Source organism: Myxine glutinosa, chromosome 1 (assembly GCF_964187855.1).
Source record: "Myxine glutinosa chromosome 1, kmMyxGlut1.1, whole genome shotgun sequence".
Lineage (NCBI taxonomy): Eukaryota > Metazoa > Chordata > Myxini > Myxiniformes > Myxinidae > Myxine > Myxine glutinosa.
The window spans coordinates 148,384,641-148,405,531 of record NC_136261.1 but is presented as its reverse complement, the minus strand read 5'-3'; the positions used below and the strand labels follow the sequence as shown (position 1 = coordinate 148,405,531).

At 47.5% G+C, this 20,891-nt stretch overlaps 1 protein-coding gene across 3 annotated transcripts in view; it reads left to right on the top strand.

The window, feature by feature from the left end:
* Window positions 1-20,891, top strand: part of LOC137429608 (importin-7) — a 154,222-nt gene that overhangs the window by 78,512 nt on the left and 54,819 nt on the right. For all 3 annotated transcript variants that reach the window (XM_078777984.1, XM_078777982.1, XM_078777985.1), the window contains 3 exons: window positions 3,017-3,083; window positions 4,157-4,282; window positions 7,668-7,765. In XM_078777984.1, coding sequence (XP_078634110.1) covers window positions 3,017-3,083; window positions 4,157-4,282; window positions 7,668-7,765 — 291 coding nt within the window. The remainder of the gene's footprint in view (window positions 1-3,016; window positions 3,084-4,156; window positions 4,283-7,667; window positions 7,766-20,891) is intronic.

Here is a 20,891-nt window from a genome sequence, read left to right as displayed (position 1 = left end):
ACCAAACAGAACCACAGAACCACACCACTGTTTTCACAGAACCACACCCACTTTCAAATCCCCTACTGACCAAGCCCGTTTCAAATTATCCGTCTGCCACCCAGAATTAACATTAATAAATAGCATTAATGAATTAACATTAACATAAATAACATTCACGTCCATACATTATATGTAATCGGTTGATGAAGCATGTTGTGTCACAAAACAAAGGACAAGACCAGAACTGAAAGACAAAAAGACGCTAGTGCATGCGCATAATTTAATGACTGGTCGAATTTGGTAGCGCATATTGCAACGGATATCCTCATGATTCTGGTGACCACACTGTGGTCATTTTTCTCTTGTTCAACATAATCTCCGTCAACTTCAACAGCCTTGCGCCAGCGGGAAACAAGAGCATGTATCCCCTTCTTGTACCAGTCTGAATCCTGCATTCGCAACCACTTCTGATCACTTCTTCAAGCACCCCGTCATCACTCCCAAACCTTCTGGCCTTTCTCAGAACCTGCAATTCGTGAAGCCCAATGACTAACAGTGCTTTTATCAACAGCATTGACTCCGCATACATTTTTTAAATTGCATGTGAATGTTCATTACCAATTCCTTCTCCGCCAATAAATTAAATAACAGGCCGTTGTTTAAAACGCTCATCACCACAAAGCGCCATTTTGATGACCCCCTGTGCATGCGCTAGAAAACGTACTGTTCCACGAAGCTGCAGTAGTAATTGGGACATTCAAAATTAATCACAGAATAAGTTGCAGACATTTCCTGTTGGTTTTGACTGAAGTATAGAAAGTGTTGCAAAACTTTTTGGGCAACCCTCATATGTCAAACAGCTTTTTCCCCTCTCATGGTACAATATATGCTTTCAGTTGGTCAGTGTGAAATTGAGGAGTACAACTTTGAGAACTGACTAGTAAGTTGGAAAGTTGTTTTTGAAGATGGGGTAGGGGTGTGTGCATTATATATAGGGTTATTCAAAAAGAAGTATACACTTTCAAAAATTTATTTTACAAGTACTATTGAACATATTGTGATGTGCTTTATAGACTGAAGGGAGACATTCAACAGTTATTTTCACACCTTACAAGCTCTCGATATGACTTCCACGTGTGATGCAGCACATGTCAATTTGATAGTCCAGTTCTTCCCACACTTGGAAATGGTACAAAAAACATTAACTTGAGGTGAAGTGCATTCATGTTCTTTGACAAGTGGATTTTGACAGCCACACACACGGATATTGTGGCGGTTGACCTTTCCATTTGGTGGAAAGTTGCTTCATCGGAGAAAATTAGCCTTTCTGCAAAAACCCTTCATCCTCCAGTCTCTCTTGCGTTTCACAGCAGAAATTGTAACGAATGACTTTGTCACTGGCCTTCAGGGCTTTCCCTAACTCCAATGTGTAAGGTTTCATGATTAGGCGCTTCTGCAGTACATGCCAAACTCGTTTATGGAATCTGTAGCTCACAACTTGCTCTGTTGGTTGACTTTTTTAGACAATGTTGGAATGTTTCCCAAATTCGCTGCACCGTCTCATCTGAAGTCTGAGGTTGCCTGGAATGCCTGGTGCTGTTTCTCTTGCAGAGACAACCTGTACCATCGAACTGTTTGTAACAGTCGTAGATGGCCTTCCTGGTGCGGGTTGTTTTCAAAATGTGTCCAAAAATGTCTTTGAACACTGGTCACTGAACTTGGCTTGGCATAACTATAAACCTTAATGGAAATTTATACCCAATTGTGAAAAAGCAATTTGATAAATAAATCACAAGTACATGTCAGGCCATAGATTTGCTATCTAGTTTCTCGTATGAGGGTAAGTGAAAAGATTTAACACTTTTCAAGATGTTTCTCAGTCAAACGCACAACCTTTAATCCAGTGGCATTAATAAACAGATGCTGCTGCAGAAATGTGATACCAACTTCAGAGAAAATGCTAAACATCGATGCTGAAGTATTACTGTCACAATAGTGGGGCAACTTAGCATAACAATTGTGCATTTTGTGAGGAAAGCACCAAATGTGGCACACTAGTAGACTATCATATTAAGAAAAGATCTGGATATTGGGCCATCTCAGATTCAGAGATTTGATTTTTGCAAGATTTCGATTCGATTGGGATCGAAGAGAACACCTTCTTCGTCTTCTGTACAGTGAAGTTGCCAGCCCTGAATTCTCTGGCTACATCTGGGTGCTTCATTGGGAGTGCAACCATGTCCCTCAGGTGAACAGGGACCCACCTGGCATAGTGTGTGTGGTCTAAGTCATGGAACCGTGGGACCAGTTCCGTCAGGGCATCAAGGTACATCGTGAATGAAGCCTGCCACAGAGAACGCACGTAGAACAGTACCAACATCTCTAGTTCCAGCACAGTTGCCCAGTACTGAAAGATGGGAATGTCTTCTCCTCTCTGGTGACACCAGTCTTCGAACTCGGGCAGGTCTTCTGCATCATCAGCATATGTCATACAGTGGCGTTCATACGCACGGTGTTGCAGGATGTGCAGTGCCACTGCAGTGATTTGATGAGCTCTTGTGCGGGTGACGTGGGCAGCTCGCAGGAAGGAGTCGGCCGTCCCTGGCGTTGCGATCTCAGCTTGCAAATCTGCAAAATCTGCAAATCTTGCAAAAATCAAATATCTGAATCTGAGATGGCCCAATATCCAGATCTTTTCATAATATGACAGTCTACTAGTGTGCCAAATTTGGTGCTTTCCTCACAAAATGCACAATTGTTATGCTATATTTAGCTTAGCTGCCGGACTACAAGACCTTCATGGTGGAGCAAATCTTTCTGACCTCTCACAAATTTGTTCATGTGTTTAATCATGCACATTTTGAGATCCACTTGAAGTTGTGTGAATTCAAAGCATGGTTCTGACTTAGGATGATAATGTCATGAAAGTCTCTTGCTTATTGTAACCATTTGGGTCAGCCAAATATGTATCGTGTTGAGTAAATTTTGTGTGATTGAGGTGTATGACCTATTTTTGTTTTCTTTATGGCTGCAGATCACACAACAACTAGAAGGCATCTGCCTTCAAGTAATTTGCACAGTACTTCAACAGCATGCTGTCGGTATAATTACTTTTATTCTGCTTTCTATTTCCACCTGAAACTACTTTCACAATGGTCTGTTTGTCATTCTCATCATGCTGTTTTTGCTCACTTGTATGTGTGAATATTATGTGAAATGTTGGACCTTCAGGGGACTGGCTGTCCTTGTATTTTTGAAAGTTATCTTTATATGTATTTTGAAACACATGGCATGACAAAAAAAAAATGCTTGCAACTTCATGGTGACAGTCTTGCCTGCAATCACTGATTCCACAAGGCTTTTTTTCTCTGTCATTTGGTGATGTTCAGCATTTGTTTATTTGTCTCTAAACATTTGCTGCAGTGCTATAACCACAGGCTGTGTAGTTTGCAATGGTGATACAATATTATAGTCATGTGGATAACCTTTTATTTTAATGTGGTAAAATTTGGCAATAATAATTTGACATTTATGAACTATTTGTGCCTATATGACAATTTGGAGAAAAGAGTGCAAACTGGAATAGATGCATGAAACACCTTATTCAATAACTGTAGAACAACTTCACCTAAATATCTAAAGGACAACTCTGACTCTGTTTTTGCACCTGCATTGGTGAATTGACGAGTTAGCTACAACAATAACTGTCAAGTCGAAGCAAAAACTGAAATATACAATTTGTCGCAATTTGCATCGATGGATAAGTCTCTGCCCACGTTAGATGTCAACCCACTATTATGTTTGATTTTATTTAAAGGTCACATGAGGGAGAAAATAGATAAGTAGAATAGAGAAAACATCAAATGCTTCTAACTTGAGTTATCGTCTGCAAGATGATTTTTCCAAAGGGCACATCTTTCATCTGTAGAACCAAAAATTTCATTGGTTATTTATATTGCAGTTCATACTTGTGCCAAGTTTGTTTGAAATCCCTTCAGTAGTTCACAAGTTATCGTTACAAAAAACCGATGACGGACAGATACATGCATTGACAGCCAGATGATGGACAACTCAAAAACGTAATGCTTCTGGCCTTTGGCTGCAGAGGCATAAAAATACATGCATAGTTTATTTTGTCTGATTTTGATTTGAAGCCTGCTCTGCCTTTTCCTAGAATTCTATGAGGAGATCTTATCTCTGGCATACAGTCTAACCTGCCAAGTGGTTTCATCACACATGTGGCAACTTCTGCCTGTCATCTATGATGTTTTTCAACAAAATGGATTTGAAAATTTTGCAGGTATTCTAATAATCATCAATGTCAACTTGTGTGTCCATTTTAATGTTCTATCACTTATGACCATGATCCAGATAAAGGGTTTGACCATGATCGTGTGTGTTGCCCAAATGATGATTACCAGACAAAAGTTTCTATACTGTTTTCCAACTTTTATAAACTTTATAATCAAGTGAGTTTGTCAAGTCGATACGTTCTCTGTCATCCTCATTTTTCGCATCCAACGGTTTAATGGAATAACTTATACCTTGATATTCATCTGTCATTCACAATGATATTTCGAATATACTTCACAATATGCCCTACTTATGAAAAGTGGGTGAAAATATACATTTCAAAGCAATATTCAGACACTTGATATAATGACAGATTGCGCAAGATGTCTTAAAATTTTGAGTGGCTAAGATCTGGTTGAAATTCGCAAGCTTGGTATATATCCGAGACGAATCACAATTATAAGTATAGCACCATAGCAATGATTATTCAATCATACAAATTATTTTTGTGGTTTACTCTTCCTTTTTATATCCCACGTAACGAACAATTTAACGTGTAATATACAGATGAATTAACATGCATAAATGTAGAAAAATATAATTTGCACTCAGAATCGCTGGCTCCATCTTGATTTGATGAGTCGATGTTGGAACAATCAGAACAACCACACAGAGCAGTACATATGACATTGTTCGCTCTGCAAGAACAACACTTCAAGATGCAATGACTGCCTGAACATTTGCAGTGGACAAGAGTAAGCAGTTCCTCAGGTGGAGGATCCTTGGTTATCCATACAATGCTCAGATCGTCTCCAACCATGGTTTGCTGGACTTGGGCCATGTATATACTGCTTAAGGGCATGCCTGTGGATTGCACTTTGATCATTTGATATGAGGCAATGCTGCTACAAAGCATCGCTCATCGGAGGCAGAGAGTGATTCTCATTTTCTCCTGCACAAAAAGATGATAAACATTCATCTGATGAAGATGAAACTTCATCAACAGATAAACATTTCTGTCCATACAGTTCACAAACAACTATTCAAGCAACGGACGCAGACGTTCAGGAAGATTGAAGCAACGGACGCAGACGTCCAAATTCACTGAATGTATTGCGGTGACATGATGATGCCTGGGCCATATCTAGGGACTTTTTTTTTCCTTTGGCTCTGAAACAGCTGGTCGAGGCACATCCCGTGAACACTTGCACACCAATGAGGGATGTGCATAAATCTTCGCCAAGGCAACAGAAGACCGAATTCAAATCTATACCATGTACCCCTCCCCTGCCCCAGCCCCCTCACTTCCACAGATCTACCAACATCCCTGTTCTCCACTGTTGTTGTTTGTGTGCTTCCCTCTCTCTCCCCCTCTCGTCTCCCGCTCCCTTTATTATATGTTTTATGTGTCCGTTTGTTTTTGTGTTTAATGTGTTAGCACTTACACGAGCCTTGACTTTGTATACCCAAAAAAATATTAATAAAACATTTTTTAAAATCTACTGTCCTAACCGTTTTTCCATGACTGGTATGAAAATGAACTCTTCCATAGATCTTGTGCAGGTTAGACAGTAATTTGATGGCGACAACCGTGTCGGTACTTCATAGCTGGATGCAGGGCTACTCTCGTATCTGCTTCATCATGATCCGAACAAAGCTGATGTGATTTATTATGTCAAAACTTGGTGGATGAGTTGGTTATGTGACAAAAACAAGCCAAATAGATTTTGGTTAATGTCTGAATACAGATCCAGCCTATCAGTGAGATACAAAACGTAAACTGTTGATCCTGGTGGAAGTATGCGCTCTACCGAGTCCTATGGTAGTTCGCAAAACTGGCAGTCAGAACAATGGAGGCATTACTTCCTGACACTGGCATAAGGCATCTCTGCCTATAGTAATTACTTCCAGGGTCATTTTCCCTGCTAGAGCGGGGGTTAGCCTTGCGTGCCCCATAACGATCTTCTCCATTTCGCCCTATTTTCTACATCTCCCCTTGTTAACCCCCTTGCCTGCATTTCTTCTTCCACCACCTTAAGCCAAGTCTTTCTTGGTCTTCCCCATCCTCTACTTCTTTCTACATTCATTTCCATCACTCTTCTCAACCAGTCACTTTTATCCTTCCTCAACACATGATCAAACCATCTCAACCTGTTTCTCTTCACAGCATCCATCACAGGCTCTATTCCCATCATCTTTTGCAATTCATCATTTGTCTTTTCTCTCTCAACGATACTCTGCACATCCACCGAACCATTCACATTTCCACCCTTTCCAGCCTTCGTTGCTGCTCTACGTTCATGACCCATGTCTCGCTCCCATAAATCATAACACTTCTCACACATGCAGCATACACCTTTCCCTTCAGCTTCAACGACACTCGCCTCCTCATCAGCATGCCACTCAGTTCCCGAAACTTCTTCGATGCACATCTCACTCTCGCAACCGTTGCCGAGTCTGATCCACCTTCTCCATTCAGCATGTCTCCTAGGTAACAAAATGTTTTCACACCTTCCAGCTTCACGCAGTCTCCAAAATCCAACTCAACATTTGCATGCATTATGGAGTGGATTAATGTTTAATCACTCACCCAATTGGCAAATGATCTGGGCAACAATTTTGGAGTGTGGTTTAAATTAACAATTTTACAATTTACTTCAAAAAAAATCTCACACTTATAATATATATATATATATTTATTATTATGCAATTCAATGTCTTAAACCATAGATAAGTAGATTCTGAGTACAAATCGAGGCCCGTATTTCCGGGGGGAAAAGTATCGACTGAAAATCCGAAAAATAGTCATTGGCATGTTGAGGCAGCAAACTTCTTATTTCGTATGCAGCACATGGTTGTGAGTAGCTTCATTGGCTGAGATTGCAGCTATACTGCTGATGCAATGTCTTCTGGAGGTTAGGGAAGGAATTTGGAATTTGTTCATTGTGCTGGCTGGCAATAGCTCACCTATCTTTTGAGGACAACGTGGGATCTTTAACATCTAGCAACTAATGCTGGCAGATAGGATGCCCAGTTAAACGCCCATCTTGGTTAAACGGCAAATACACTGATGCTTTGCCTTGCCTGTGAGACATCAGGATGACAGTTTGTTCCTGGGCCGAGATTCAAACCCAGGTAGGATGACTCAGAGGTGGGTGCGTGTCCCTCTTTAGGCCATCCTGTCAGCCCAGGCAGCAGATAATTTGGTGTTTATTTTCTTAAGCAGACATGTCTTATATTTTATGAAATAATTTGTAATGGTTCTAATGTATGTTAGTTCTTTGAGTATTGATATTTTGTGACCCTCTTTGTGATAATGACGCATTGTTCAAGTCCTTGTGGTGCGATCCCCAGGTCTTGTCATGAAATTTCCATCCACACCTGTCCCACAGATCTCATGCCTCTGTTACACAATTACGTCACTGTGGATACCGATACACTGCTGTCCAATCCTCGCAACCTTGAGATAATTTACAGTATGTGCAAGAAGGTGAGTTGATATCCTGTGTTGGCTGCTGTTTGTTGAAAAAATATATATATATATATATGTATATTGTTGAGGTTTGGAGATTGTACATATAACATCATTAAAGGTTAACGGTTTGCACCCCATAGTTAATCCACAAGCAACACGTAGGCCCATTAGAATTAGTTATGTCATAGTATGTGTAAGAGTAGGCCATTTCCCGAGTGACATCTGCGTTGTGTAAAGAAATGAGCTTAGGTCCTTTTCATTTTCATCTATGGGCAAACTCGATCCCGCGCCCCATTTTGGCTGATCCCTCCGTGTGTGTGGTGCTTTGCCTGCCAGCAGCATTAGCTGCCTTTTGCTCGCTCAAACTCGTCGGGTAACCACGAGGTAGTCCTGAAAAGAGGGAGGAGCGCGAGGGTCGAGGTGTGGCCGCGTCAAGCAGCACGTCAGAGGCGGTGGCGGTAAGGGCAGCAGCCAACCAGGGCTGAGAGGGCATGGCTTGATAGGGCGTGGCACGACGTATCGAGTAAGTTCGAGAGGGTTCGCTGGGCAAGGCTATATAAGTCTTCACACAAAGCCCTTGAACAGGACTTATGAGAAGGACTCGCATGCATTCGGAGTTGAGAAGGGAGAGGCGCTTACAGAGATCTGTGTTGGAGAGAACTGATCCGGAGCACTCGTGTTGGAGCACTGAGAGGACCAGCGTGCACATGACAGTTTTGATGCCATTGATTGAGAAGTGCATTGTTCGCATTTATTGAACTATTCGCTGATTACGTACGTGGCCGCAGCCGCAAGTGTAACCGCCAAAGCCAGCCTACCGTTTGCCCTGTAGTTGCCCTGTAGTTACCCCGTGCGCGAAAATGACACGCGGAGAGCTCCTGGCCGCTGCCGTCTGTTTCATCTGCTTCGCGGTGATTTGGGGACCGGAGAGCGAGCTGCCTGGACGCCATCCCTGGACCATCGACCTGTTCGTCTGCAATCCCCGTGTGAGTGTGTCTGAGTGTGGACGGGCCCGTTTGTCTTGGGATAAGTTAAGACTGTGATTAAGGACTGCACTATCTTCTTCTTCTTCTTATTGTACAAAGTGTAAATAAACCTTGTTATTCCTTTCTTCCAAATTCGACCGTTTCCGTGATTTCTTCCATTGGGTAAGCGTGGCACGATTACGAACCGCTTGGATCGGGTTTAGTCATTGATAACGGCTCGGGTCACGGGTTCGCTACCACTCGGCGTATCCACCAACACGCGTGATTCGGGCGGGGCTTATTTCCTCGTTTCTGGGCAGCGCGAGTAATTAGGTATTAGTGATTAGTCCTACGACCCTACTTCGCGCTGTCCGGGAAGGACGTCATAGGTCCCAGGTCCCGTCGGCAGTCAAAGACAAGGGGACTAATCCCCTCTTGGTAAGGGGAAAAGGCCGGCGCTGAGATCCGCAACATTTGGTGTCAGGAGTGGGATTGGACCCGAAGTGCGCTTGACGCACTCAAAATTACGAGCGGCCGAAATGTAATCATTACAATCCAAATTAAAATCGCGCCATGGATAACCAAGACGGTCGGATGCCGGTGGGGGTAAATGAGATAGATGAGGGAGAAAAGGTAATAACCCAGGACCCCCGGGAATAATTGGGAGAAATGGAGGTGGAGCAGTAGAGGTAGCAGGGGTAGAAAATGGCGGTGGCTCGCACGCAGCGGCGGAAGCCGAGCCTGCGATGCCGAGGTACATGCAACTATTCCTAGCTCAAATAAAGGAAATAAAAAACGAAACCCGGGAAACGAAAGAAATGATGGGCACCCAACAGAATGAAATAAATAAAATAAATGGCAAATTGGACACCCAAAGTGATAAATCCACCCGGGAAATAAAAGGGTTGGAAAACAAAATGGGTGGAGAAATGAAAGACGGGTTAAATAATTTGGAAAACAAAATGGGGGGCCAATTGAAGGAAATGGGGGACAAATCCGCCCAGGAAATAAAACAGATGGGGGATCAATTAGAAGAGGTAAATAACGGACTGGAAAGCAAAATGGACGCCCAAAAGAATGAATTGGAAAAAATGAGGGTGGCATCTAAGAGGAAAATAGAAGAAATGGGAGAGGACATAAGGCGCGGGTTGAGCGAAGAGGTCGCATTGGTACGCGACGAGGTAAAGCAGTGCGAGCAGTGCGAGGAGCGCGTGGAGAAGGAGGTGAGAAAGAGTACGGCTAGGTTACATGGGGGTATAGAGGAGTTGACGCGGGAAGTAGAAAAGCTGATGGTGGGACAGAAGGAATTAAGGGAGCAAGTGGGTATGAACACCGCCGTGATAGGGGGACTGAAATCAGCCCAAAAAGAAATAAAGAAAGAATTAACAGCGACGAAGAAAGAATGTCAGATGGTACACGAGGGGCTGACGAAGAGGTTAGATGACGTGGTAGAGACGTTGGGGGCAAGGGAACGAGAAGTTAGGACTCGTATAGAGACGACCAAGGTGGCCTTAGAAGAAGAAATTGTGGGGGCGCACCGGGAAATAGAGGAGGTGAAACAAAAATTGGAGGAGGTAGAAGAAGGGGTGAGTGAAATTAAAAAGAGACGGAGGGAGACTAAAAATGAAATAAAGGAGGAGGTGATGGAATTGGTACAAGGTCTGTGTTCACATCGTGATGACGTGCTCGCTAACCAAATAAAGAGTTTGCAGGTGGCGGAGGAGAAGCGAAGAGGAAGAAGCGCCGAGGTGAGTGGCGATAATGTCGGAAATGTATATGGTGTGAGGGGAGGTTCGACGAGCTTGGGAGTTGGCATAGACCCGGGCGTTCGTGAGAGGCCGATAGTAAGGTGTGCGACTGGTCCGGAGTGCGTGGAGAGAGAGTGTGCGCAGGGATGTCCGACCATGGGGGGTGTGAGAGGTTTTGGTGAGCCGGGGTGTGCGTGTATGGAATGGGTAGCGGGTTGCGACGAGGCGACCCAAGCATCGACACCGACGGGTAGTCTTTAGAGGGACGGGGGACACATGCGAGCCCCCGGGGAGTAGTATACTGTGGGGGCCCGAACGGTCCGGCCCCGCGTTAATTCCACAGGGAGCGACGCACGGGGTCCGGCCTTTGGGCGGCCATAAGGTTCCACTCGCGCCGTATGACGGCAAGAGTAATTTGAGGGCGTACCTGGCGCAATTCGATCACGTGTGTAGGGGGAACGGTTGGAACCCGGACGAAGGTGGGATACACCTTGTGGGGGCATTGCGCGGCGCGGCGGCGGAGGTTCTGACGGCCTTACCACCGGGTGCTATCACCCTGCCAGAGCTCCGCTCGGCCCTAATTAACCGATTCGGCGTAGAACAGCAGAGCGAGCTTGTTAAAGCTCAGCTCGCGGTGCGAAAACGGAAGCCCCAGGAGACTATCGGGGAGTTTGTCTATGATATTCGCCACGCAGTGGGAATCGCACACGCAGACATGGCAGCGACCTCCCAGGAAAGCCTGGCGCTGGACCATTTCATCCAGGCTTTCCCGGACCCCGAGCTGCGGCAACATCTCGCCATGTGGCGCCCGCGGACCTTGAGCCAGGCGGCCGACGCTGCGGCCCGTTGGGAAGCAGCGAGGCCCCTGGCCCGGGGAAGCGAGCACCACGCAGTGGCGGTGTGACAGGTAGGGCCTGTGGCTGGTGGTGGCCCCCTGAGAGGGTCCGCCCCCGAAAGGGGCCCTGACCTGGAAAGCATGGTCCGAAGGCTGGTGGACCAGCGCCTGGCGGGATCTGGACCATGGCAGGCGGCTCCGGAGGTGGCACACGGTAGGCCACGGACAAATGCCCCAATTAGGACTGACAGGGGGGGTAATTTGGAATTCTGGAGGCAAGCACCTTACCAGGTGAGGTGCTTTAATTGTAGCTGGCTGGGTCACCGTGCGTGGAAGTGTCGAGCCCCGCGCCGGGACGGACACCGGCAGCCGGGACCATCAACTCCGCCTGGTACGGGTCGGACTAGCCGACCCCAGACACCCCCCAGCCAGGGCCCAGGAAACTAATATGTGCCGAGCATGCAGGGCCGTTTTCGGTAGTAGGGGATGGAGAAGAGCCCTCATTGACGCGACAGGTCATCTATTGTGGCCAAATTGGTATTGGTAGTTTAACAATTCGGTGCAAAATTGCCGGCGTGGGGGTAGACGCCGTAGTGGACACAGGAGCTAGCGCCATGATCATTAGCCCTGTGATCCTTAATTCGAGTGCAGACAGCTGGGATAAAATCCAGCGTCTGGAAAATCATAGTTTGCAGCTGGCTACCGGGGTAACGGCCCCTATCATAGGGCGTGGTTTTGTAACCCTCAAGTTGGGGTCGGTAAAGAGGGAGATAGAAGTTTGGGTGGCGGAGGTGTGCGACCCATGCCTAATCGGGTTGGATTTGTTGAATGCCAGCGGTTGTAAAATCGATTTGTGCCGGGGGACCTTGCAAGTGGGAGTAGATGAGCTGCCATTGGGAGGGGTGAGCACAGCCGAGAGGACCGAGCTGGAGGCTTCTGAGGCCGTGACCATTCCCCCAAGGGCCGAAGCAATCGTGCCGGCCCGATGGCTAGCTCGCCCAACATGGCATGAGTCCTGCGGCCTGGTCGAACCGGTGGCAGCGCAGTCCATCCTGGGTTTAGTCGTGGGCCGCACCCTCGTAAAAACGGACGGGCCGGTGGTGGCCGTCCGAGTAATTAATATTAGTACGGAACTACGCACTATAGGACGGGGCACGAAGATAGCCGGCTGCACCCCAGTTAATGAAGTCGCGGCAGTGAGGGGCGAGAACATCCAGCCGAGCCGGCCCCGGAGGGAGTCCCTAGGAAATAGTAGGAATTGGCCCGATTCCATTTGTGAGATGGTAAATCGAAGTAGCGTAGAGTTGGAGGAGACCCAGAGGGAGGCCTTACACAAATTAATTGAGTCCCATTTGGACATCTTCTCCTTGTCCTCCGAGGATATTGGACGTACGGGCCTGGTGAAACATCAGATCCACACCGGTGAGGCCCGGCCTATTCGTCAGCCCGCCCGACGGCTCCCTTGGAGCAAGAGGGAGGAAGCTGACGAGCAGGTAGAAAAAATGCTCGATGCAGGTATCATCGAGCCCTCGCGAAGTCCTTGGATGTCACCTGTTGTGTTGGTCAAAAAGAAAGATGGGACCACGCGTTTCTGCGTGGAATATCGCCAACGGAACAACGTGACACTCAGACTCATATCCCCTGCCAAGAATTGACGACACTCTCGATGCCGTTGCGGGCTCAAATTGCTTCTCAACCTTGGACCTCAAGAGTGGGTATTGGCAGGTGGAGATGGATAGGGCAGGGAAGGAGAAAACGGCATTTTCCACAGGTAAGGGGCTGTATCAGTTCGCTGTGATGCCATTTGGTTTGTGTAACGCCCCCGCCACCTTTGAACGATTGATGGATCATGTACTGGGCGGCAAGCCATGGCAGTCATGCCTGGTGTACCTGGATGACGTCCTAGTACATGCTAAAACATTCCCCCAAGCCATAGCTAATTTGGACCAGGTGTTTGGGTGCCTCAGACAGGCAGAGCTAAAGCTGAGCCCGAGTAAGTGCACTTTGTTTGCTAGAGAGGTGGCCTATCTAGGTCACGTCATCGGTCACGAGGGGGTAAAAACAGACCCAGGCAAAATTACAGCGGTAGAGGAGTGGCCCGCACCACGTACCATCAAGGAGGTGCGGGGATTTTTGAGACTCTGCTCCGACTACCGGCGCTTTGTGGCAAAAATTTGCAGAGTTGACCCGGCCCCTTCACCGGCTTACGGAGAAGGGGACGAGATTTAATTGGACAAGGGAGTGCCAGGAGGCCTTCCTAGCATTGAAGGGGTGTTTAACCACCGCACCCATTCTAGCTTACCCCACTAGTGACGGGACATTTACCCTGGACACGGATGCAAGCCAGGAAGGATTGGGCGCAGTTTTGTCCCAGACACAGGGGGGCGTGGAGAGAGTGATCGCGTATTATAGTCGGGCCATGGGTAGGCCCGAGCGAAATTATTGCGTCACTTGTAAAGAGTTATTGGCTATGCTGGCTGCCATGAGCCATTTCCAACCGTACTTGTACGGGCGGAAATTTTTGGTTCGAACTGACCATTCCTCCTTGCAATGGCTCCTCCGGTTCAAGGAACCTGAGGGCCAAATTGCAAGGTGGTTGGAAAAGTTGCAGCAGTACGATTTCAGTGTGACCCATCGGGCCGGGAAGGCCCATGGGAATGCCGATGCACTCTCTCGACATCCTTGTTTGGGGGAAAACTGTAAATTTTGTGCGAGACACGAGGTGAGGGAGCAATTGGCAGACTCCACCCCTCGCCTCGTAGTCCGTGCAACCCGTGTGAGAGGGCCACTTTTGCCACTGACTGCAGATGAAGAATTTGGAACTTTGGCTTGGAGCGCGGCCCAGCGGGAGGATCCCGTACTGGGACCGGTGTACAAATGGGTTCGATTGGGAAGAAGACCTCATGGGGAAGAGGTCACCCCCCTCGGGGCGCCAACAAAGGCCTATTGGGCTCAGTGGCAAACCTTGGAATTGAAAGGGAACATCTTGTACCACAAATGGGTAGAGATTCCCTTTGAGAGAACTTCCTGGCTGGTGATAGTCCCAGACAAATTTAAGAACACAATATTACAGCAGGTGCATGGTACCCGCCCCGGCGGCCATTTGGGCAGGACAAAGACAATATCTCGGGTCCGCCGAGGTTCTATTTGGTAAATATGGGGCACAATATACAGGACTGGTGTCGGAGATGCGACGCCTGTACTGCTAAAAAGGGACCAGCATGGAGGATGAGGGCCTCCCTTCAGTTACACCAGGTAGGGACCCCCCTTGAGTGGGTGGCTATGGATATTCTAGGACCACTACCACGCACCCGCCAAGGTAACAAGTACATCCTCATTGTAATGGACTATTTCACCAAGTGGCCGGAGGCCTATGCCCTCCCCAACCAAGAAGCCGGGGTGGTGGCACAGGCCTTCGTGGAAGGATTTGTATGTCGGCATGGGATTCCGGAGGAGCTGCACACTGACCAGGGTCGAAATTTTGAAAGCCAATTATTAAAAGATGTGTGCAGACTCATGTCAATTAGGAAAACAAGGACAACGCCCTTAAGACCTCAATCTGACGGGATGGTGGAAAGATTTAACCGAACCCTGGTTCAACCATTGCCATTGTTTACCACCACCCGTCAGGACGACTGGGACGAACATCTCCCGTATTTGTTAATGGCCTACCGAACTAGCCAGCACGGGGCCACCGCATGCAGTCCAGCGTTGCTTATGTATGGGCGGGAGTTGCGGGCTCCCGCCGACTTGCTATGCGGTCCCGTGCCAGAGACCACTGATAGACCGCCGGGGAGGGCTATGCACGTCACCTGGAGGAAGGCATGGAGAGAGGTCATGCCTTCGCACGCCGCCAGCTCCATCTGGCGGGGGCCAAGATGAAGCGCAGGTACGACCACCGGAGCCTGGGGAGTCGGTACACTCCGGGGATGAAGATTTGGTTCTTCCCCCGGAGGCGGAAGGGCAGGTGTCCCAAACTCACCTCACCCTGGCAAGGCCCGGGGGTCGTCCTGGCGCAAATCTGTGACGTGGTCATTAAGACCGAAATGGGGCCACAAGCCCTCCCTCGGATCATCCACGCCGACCGGGTAAGACCCTACACCGGCGAGCAGGCGCCCTCAATCCTCATGGATCGCCTCGGCTTTAGAGGCCGAGGCTGGACCCAGTACCTCCAATGATGGGGGCTCGTAGTGCGAGAGGACTGGGGGGTCATAGTGTGGGGAATGTTACCCTCACTTTTGGGGGGGGGGGGGGCACTTGAGCTTTAGTTTATGGGGATGGCAGTGAAAACTAGCTGAGGGCCGGCTCGGATATTGTTAGGGATCTTGAGATGACAATAGGGACGAGATTTAAGTCGTGACTTTTGTACAGGTAGCGGGGACGTAGTCAGATTAGATGGATGATAATGACGAGCGAGTGCTTCGTGTAAGGGAAGACAGGGGAGCATGAGTTTTAGAGGGAAGTAGTTAGTTAGATGATGCTGTGTGTATGAGCTTGAGATTGAGAATATTTGTGGTGAGCGTGAGCAAATGAGGAATTGAATGAAATTTTTGTGGATGAACTTGCGCAAATGAGGCATTGGTCGGGGATGACCCGAGGTGATGTATGAATGGTGTATTGAAGCCAAGTGTAAGTGTGTTGAGTGATTGACTTGCATGGGGGTGCAAGTGGATAAATGGTGAGAATACTTGGTGTGGAGTAAATGGTGCGGAATGAGTGGTGTGGAGTGCATGGTGCGAAGGAGTGGATGGGGGAAGATGGACCCCTTCACAAATACCAGGGGAGGGTAGTTTAAAGTTAGGTAGAGGGTTCAGGTAAATTGTTTGGATATTGACATCTGTGGTGCAGGGAGTAGCATGAAGTGATTGGATGGGTGCGTGAGTCTGTGGAAATGGCTGGGCGTGTGGGCCTGTTGGTGAGTATGATTATTCGGGCACTCCGCCACTGGTAGTCTGTCGGCCAGGTGAGGCCGCAGGTAGGCTCTGGGAGCCAGTTAGAGTCAGACTAGTGTTCAGTGGGGCCCGAGGATCCTTGGAGAGGACCCGGGTAGCCCAATGCCAGAGAGGGCATCAGAGGGGTGAGAGAGCCAGGGGGGCCTTCCCCAGTTTAGGGTAGTTGTAAGGAGCATGGTAAGCTCGGGTGGCGACCAGTGGCGGAGGAGCGCAGGTAGGTAGACCTGCTAGTGAAGCCACACGACCCAGCCCCAAAATTGTGCGAGGGCACAGTCGGAAAAATTGGGGGAGTGAGACCCCAAATTTGGAAGGCATCACAGGAGGGTCAATGGGAATTGGTTGTTAGAACCACATAGTTTAAAGATGCCGATTGGCAGCGCATGACCCCGGGTAGTTTAAATGAGTAAATGTTATTCGAGTATAGTTAGGATAAGAAATCTCTTCGCACCATCCACATCCACTCACCAAGGAGACAGAACTCCACACCAGATTTTGCAAATGTTTGGATGGGTAAAGACGCATCATGACGTGAATGTGACATTGTGTGATATTCCATCTCTTCCTTCTTGGGAGGGATTGGAGGACGAATTTGGCATAGAGGGGGATATGGGAGACTAGACGTAGAGACGAATTTGTAAATTGTAAATACGGGGAAGGGCAAGGGTAGTGTAGGCTGACATGGGGGGTATGAACGGCTAGGGACGAGCTTTCTCCGCTCGCTCCCCCGCGCCCCTCATGTTGCATTGCCTTGTATTGTGTGTACCTTTGCGCCCTTTCCTCCGCTGACTCTCTGCTTTGTCTTTCCTCCTCACCCATGGACCCATTTTTTGTTGAGGGGAGTGTGCAGGATCCCTGAGCGGTGCGGCTGCACTTGCTACACCTGTGCAGCTGCACTCTGCTACCTCTGGCTGCACCAGTACACCTAATGGACCACACGTTCTGTGGCCTGGCACCTTTTGCTGGGGCAGACAATTGCTGCAAGCGTTATCTTGCCCTGCGGACCACTGATTCTAAGTGGCGTAAATGTCACGCAGACGGACCATCTAAGATTGGCCCTGCTAATGAATAAAAACGGACACGGTTGTGCATTTTTATTTATTCCGGTGTGTCAGGAAGGAAGATCTTAAGTTTTATTATGGCACACCGAAGACGAAGCAGGAAGACGCAGCCAAGCAGCCAGCATTTATTGTGAAATGTGCATTTTTGATGATTGTGCATGATTGTGCATTTTTGTGCATTTCTTGTAATGGTGTATTGGTGCATTGCATTATGTGTTTCTCTCCTTCCAAAAATTCTCTCCCACAAAAGAACAGGTCCTGGGTTGTAGAACTGTAAATAATTAGATTAGTCTTGTAAATAACATGCTCCCCACCGGCTTTATGTGTAGCTTGAGAATTCTTTCCGTAATTCAGTTAGCTGTGAGTGTGAATCTGATAGTTAGTACACAACCCAGTAGGTGGGACATATTTAGTGTTGTAAAACTGTCACACACAGGGTGTTAGGTTAAATGTAGAGGGGAACCACACCTAAGTTTCACACGTCATTTAAAAAGTAGTCCTGACCCTTGCTCAAAATCGGTCGTGCTCACTTGTGTGGGTTCGGCTCGGGGACGAGCCTGGCGATGGAGGGGGGCAGTGTTGAGGTTTTGAGATTGTACATATAACATCATTAAAGGTTAAAGGTTTGCCCCCCATAGTTAGTCCACAAGCAACACGTAGGCCCATGAGAATTAGTGATGTCATAGTATGTGTAAGAGTAGGCCATTTCCCTAGTGACATCTGCATTGTGTAAAGAAATGAGCTTAGGTCCTTTTCATTTTCATCTATGGGCAAACTCGATCCCGCGCCCCATTTTGGCTGATCCCTCCGCGTGTGGTGCTTTGGCTGCCAGCAGCATTAGCTGCCTTTTGCTCGCTCAAACTAGTCGAGGTAGGCCTGAAAAGAGGGAGGAGCGCAAGGGTCGAGGTGTGGCCGCGTCCAGCAGCGCGTCAGAGGCTGTGACGGTAATGGCAACAGCCAACCAGGGCTGAGAGGGCATGGCTTGATAGGGCGTGGCACGACGCATCGAGTAAATTCGAGAGGGTTCGCTGGGCAAGGCTATATAAGTCTTCACACAAAGCCCTTAAACAGGACTTATGAGAAGGACTCGCATGCATACGGAGTTGAGAAGGGAGGGGCGCTTACAGAGAACTGTGTTGGAGAGAACTGATCCGGAGCACTCCTGTTGGAGCACTGAGAGGACCGCCGTGCACATGACAGTTTCGAGGCCATTGATTGAGAAGCGCATTGTTCGCATTTATTGAACTATTAGCTGATTACTTACGCGGCCGCAGCCGCAAGTGTAACCACCAAAGCCAGCCTACCGTTTGCCCTGTAATTACCCCGTGCGCGAAAACGACACGCGGAGAGCTCCTGGCCGCTGCCGTCTGTTTCATATGCTTCGCGGTGCGAGTTGGGGACCGGAGAGCGAGCTGTCTTGACGCCATCCCTGGACCATCGACCTGTTCGTCTGCAATCCCCGTGTGAGTGTGTCTGAGTGTGGACGGGCCCGTTTGTCTTGGGATAAGTTAAGACTGTGATTAAGGACTGTACTGTGCCTTCTTCTTCTTATTGTACAACGTGTAAATAAACCTTGTTATTCCTTTCTTCCAAATTCGACCGTTTCCGTGATTTCTTCCATTGGGTAAGCGTGGCACAATTACAAACCGCTTGGATCAGGTTTAGTCATTGATAACGGCTCGGGTCACGGGTTCGCTACCGCTCGGCGTTTCCACCAACACCCGTGATTCGGGTGGGGCTTATTTCCTCGTTTCCGGTCAGCGTTAGTACTTGGGTAATAGCGAATTCTTAGTCCGAAAACACTATTTAACGCTGTCCGGGAAGGACGTCATATATCCCGGGTCCCGTCGGCTAGTCAAAGACAAGGGGACTAATCCCCCCTTGGTAAGGGGAAAAGGCCGGCCCTGAGATCCGCAACAATATATATATATTTTAATTCTTGTGGATATCCACAATTAATGCAAAGTGGAGGTGGTGGGTTCAGTCGTGGAATGACTGCACCATGAAGACTAAATGGAAAGGTGATTAGCCAAGTGTTAAAACTGGAGCCGATGTCATCTGATTCCTCTTCCGGTTGGTTACTCAGAGAAGTTGGTACTCTTCTCCATTCGTCACAAAGTCAAATTGGTCCATGAACCCAACCACAAACTTTTGGTTGTTGGTCCCATCTGGATAGCCAAAACTAATTCCATTTTTAGTTTTTACCATCGCAGTCAAAGGTGGAGGGAGGTTATGTTTTCACCCCTGTCTGTTTGTTTACCTCTCTGGGAGCAGGCTTTCTCAGTTATTGTCGAATTTGGACGAAACTTGGTGGACAGGTTGGGTGTGTGACAAGAACGAAATGATTAGATTTTGGTGAAGATCCTGATCCAGATGCAAGATTTTTTTTAATTTTAGTGATTCTTCGCCATTGAAAGATGGGGCCAAAATGATATACTATATGGCATGACATTTCAAAAAGTTGTGGACGGATTATGAGAAAATTTGGTGGATGTGTTGAGGAGGTGACAAGAACAAGCCGATTAGACTTTGGTGTGTGACAAGGCCGAATGTTCTAGATGTAGATCTGGCCTATCAGTGGACACAAAACGTAAACCGTTTATGCTGGTGGAGGTTATGCGCATGTATCCAAAAATGGAATTTATATACAGAAACGTCACTTTGAGTAACCTTTGCCCCAGCTTGGTTAGCACATGAAACGTGGATGAGAGAGTGCTAACCACCATCAAGTATTTGTGTCACATTTATCCAGTTTCCTTTACATCGCATTAATTGTCATTTTATTTCATAAGAAGGCTATCTGGTTGGACAGGCATTCTTTTGCCCACCTCTTTAAGAGTGGGGGGTGGGTGTGCGGAGAATGCCAAACTGGTCTGGGAGTACGACTTTGGGAGTTATGTTTGTGCAGTGGCTAGTTGTTGGAAATTGGAGCCAGTGCAGTCCAAGCAGTTTGCATGGGAGAAGTACTTTGTGTGCTGCAGAGATGCACACTGCATTACAGCCCAGTAACATGAGTTGAGGCTTTGGCATGACCTGTGTGCCGTAAGACTGCCCCAAGTGCCCCATGGTGGCCTTCCCAATTGCCAGACCTCAAGCCTCAATAGATCATTGGTGGTACTGTTTGAAGAGGCGTGAAGATGCAGTTTTGGCCTCCATCAAGCGGATGTGAATTGAAGGACTTGCTTGTGGAAGAACGGTGCCAGGCCCTTCTTGACTCCATGCCACATTGTATCCATGCAGTCCTGGATGCATGTGGTAACCCAACAGCCTACCAAGCGACATTGTTGGTGTTTCCAATTTTTTTTTTGTCCACGACCTGTATGTACCACCTTTAGTTCTTTATATACACTTATCTATCATGCTGCTGGCATACCACCCTGATTTGTTTATTTATATACTTTTTACCTTTCTACAATAATTTATTTATTTATTTGTTCATTCATTCATTTTATTTAGTTATTTAAATGTAAAATTCACGCACCCCATTTTATGGTGTGGCTGGGGGCTGTGTCGTTGATGACTTGCATTTGTGTTGTATGATTATTATTATGATTATGATTATGATGATGATTATGAGGATTTG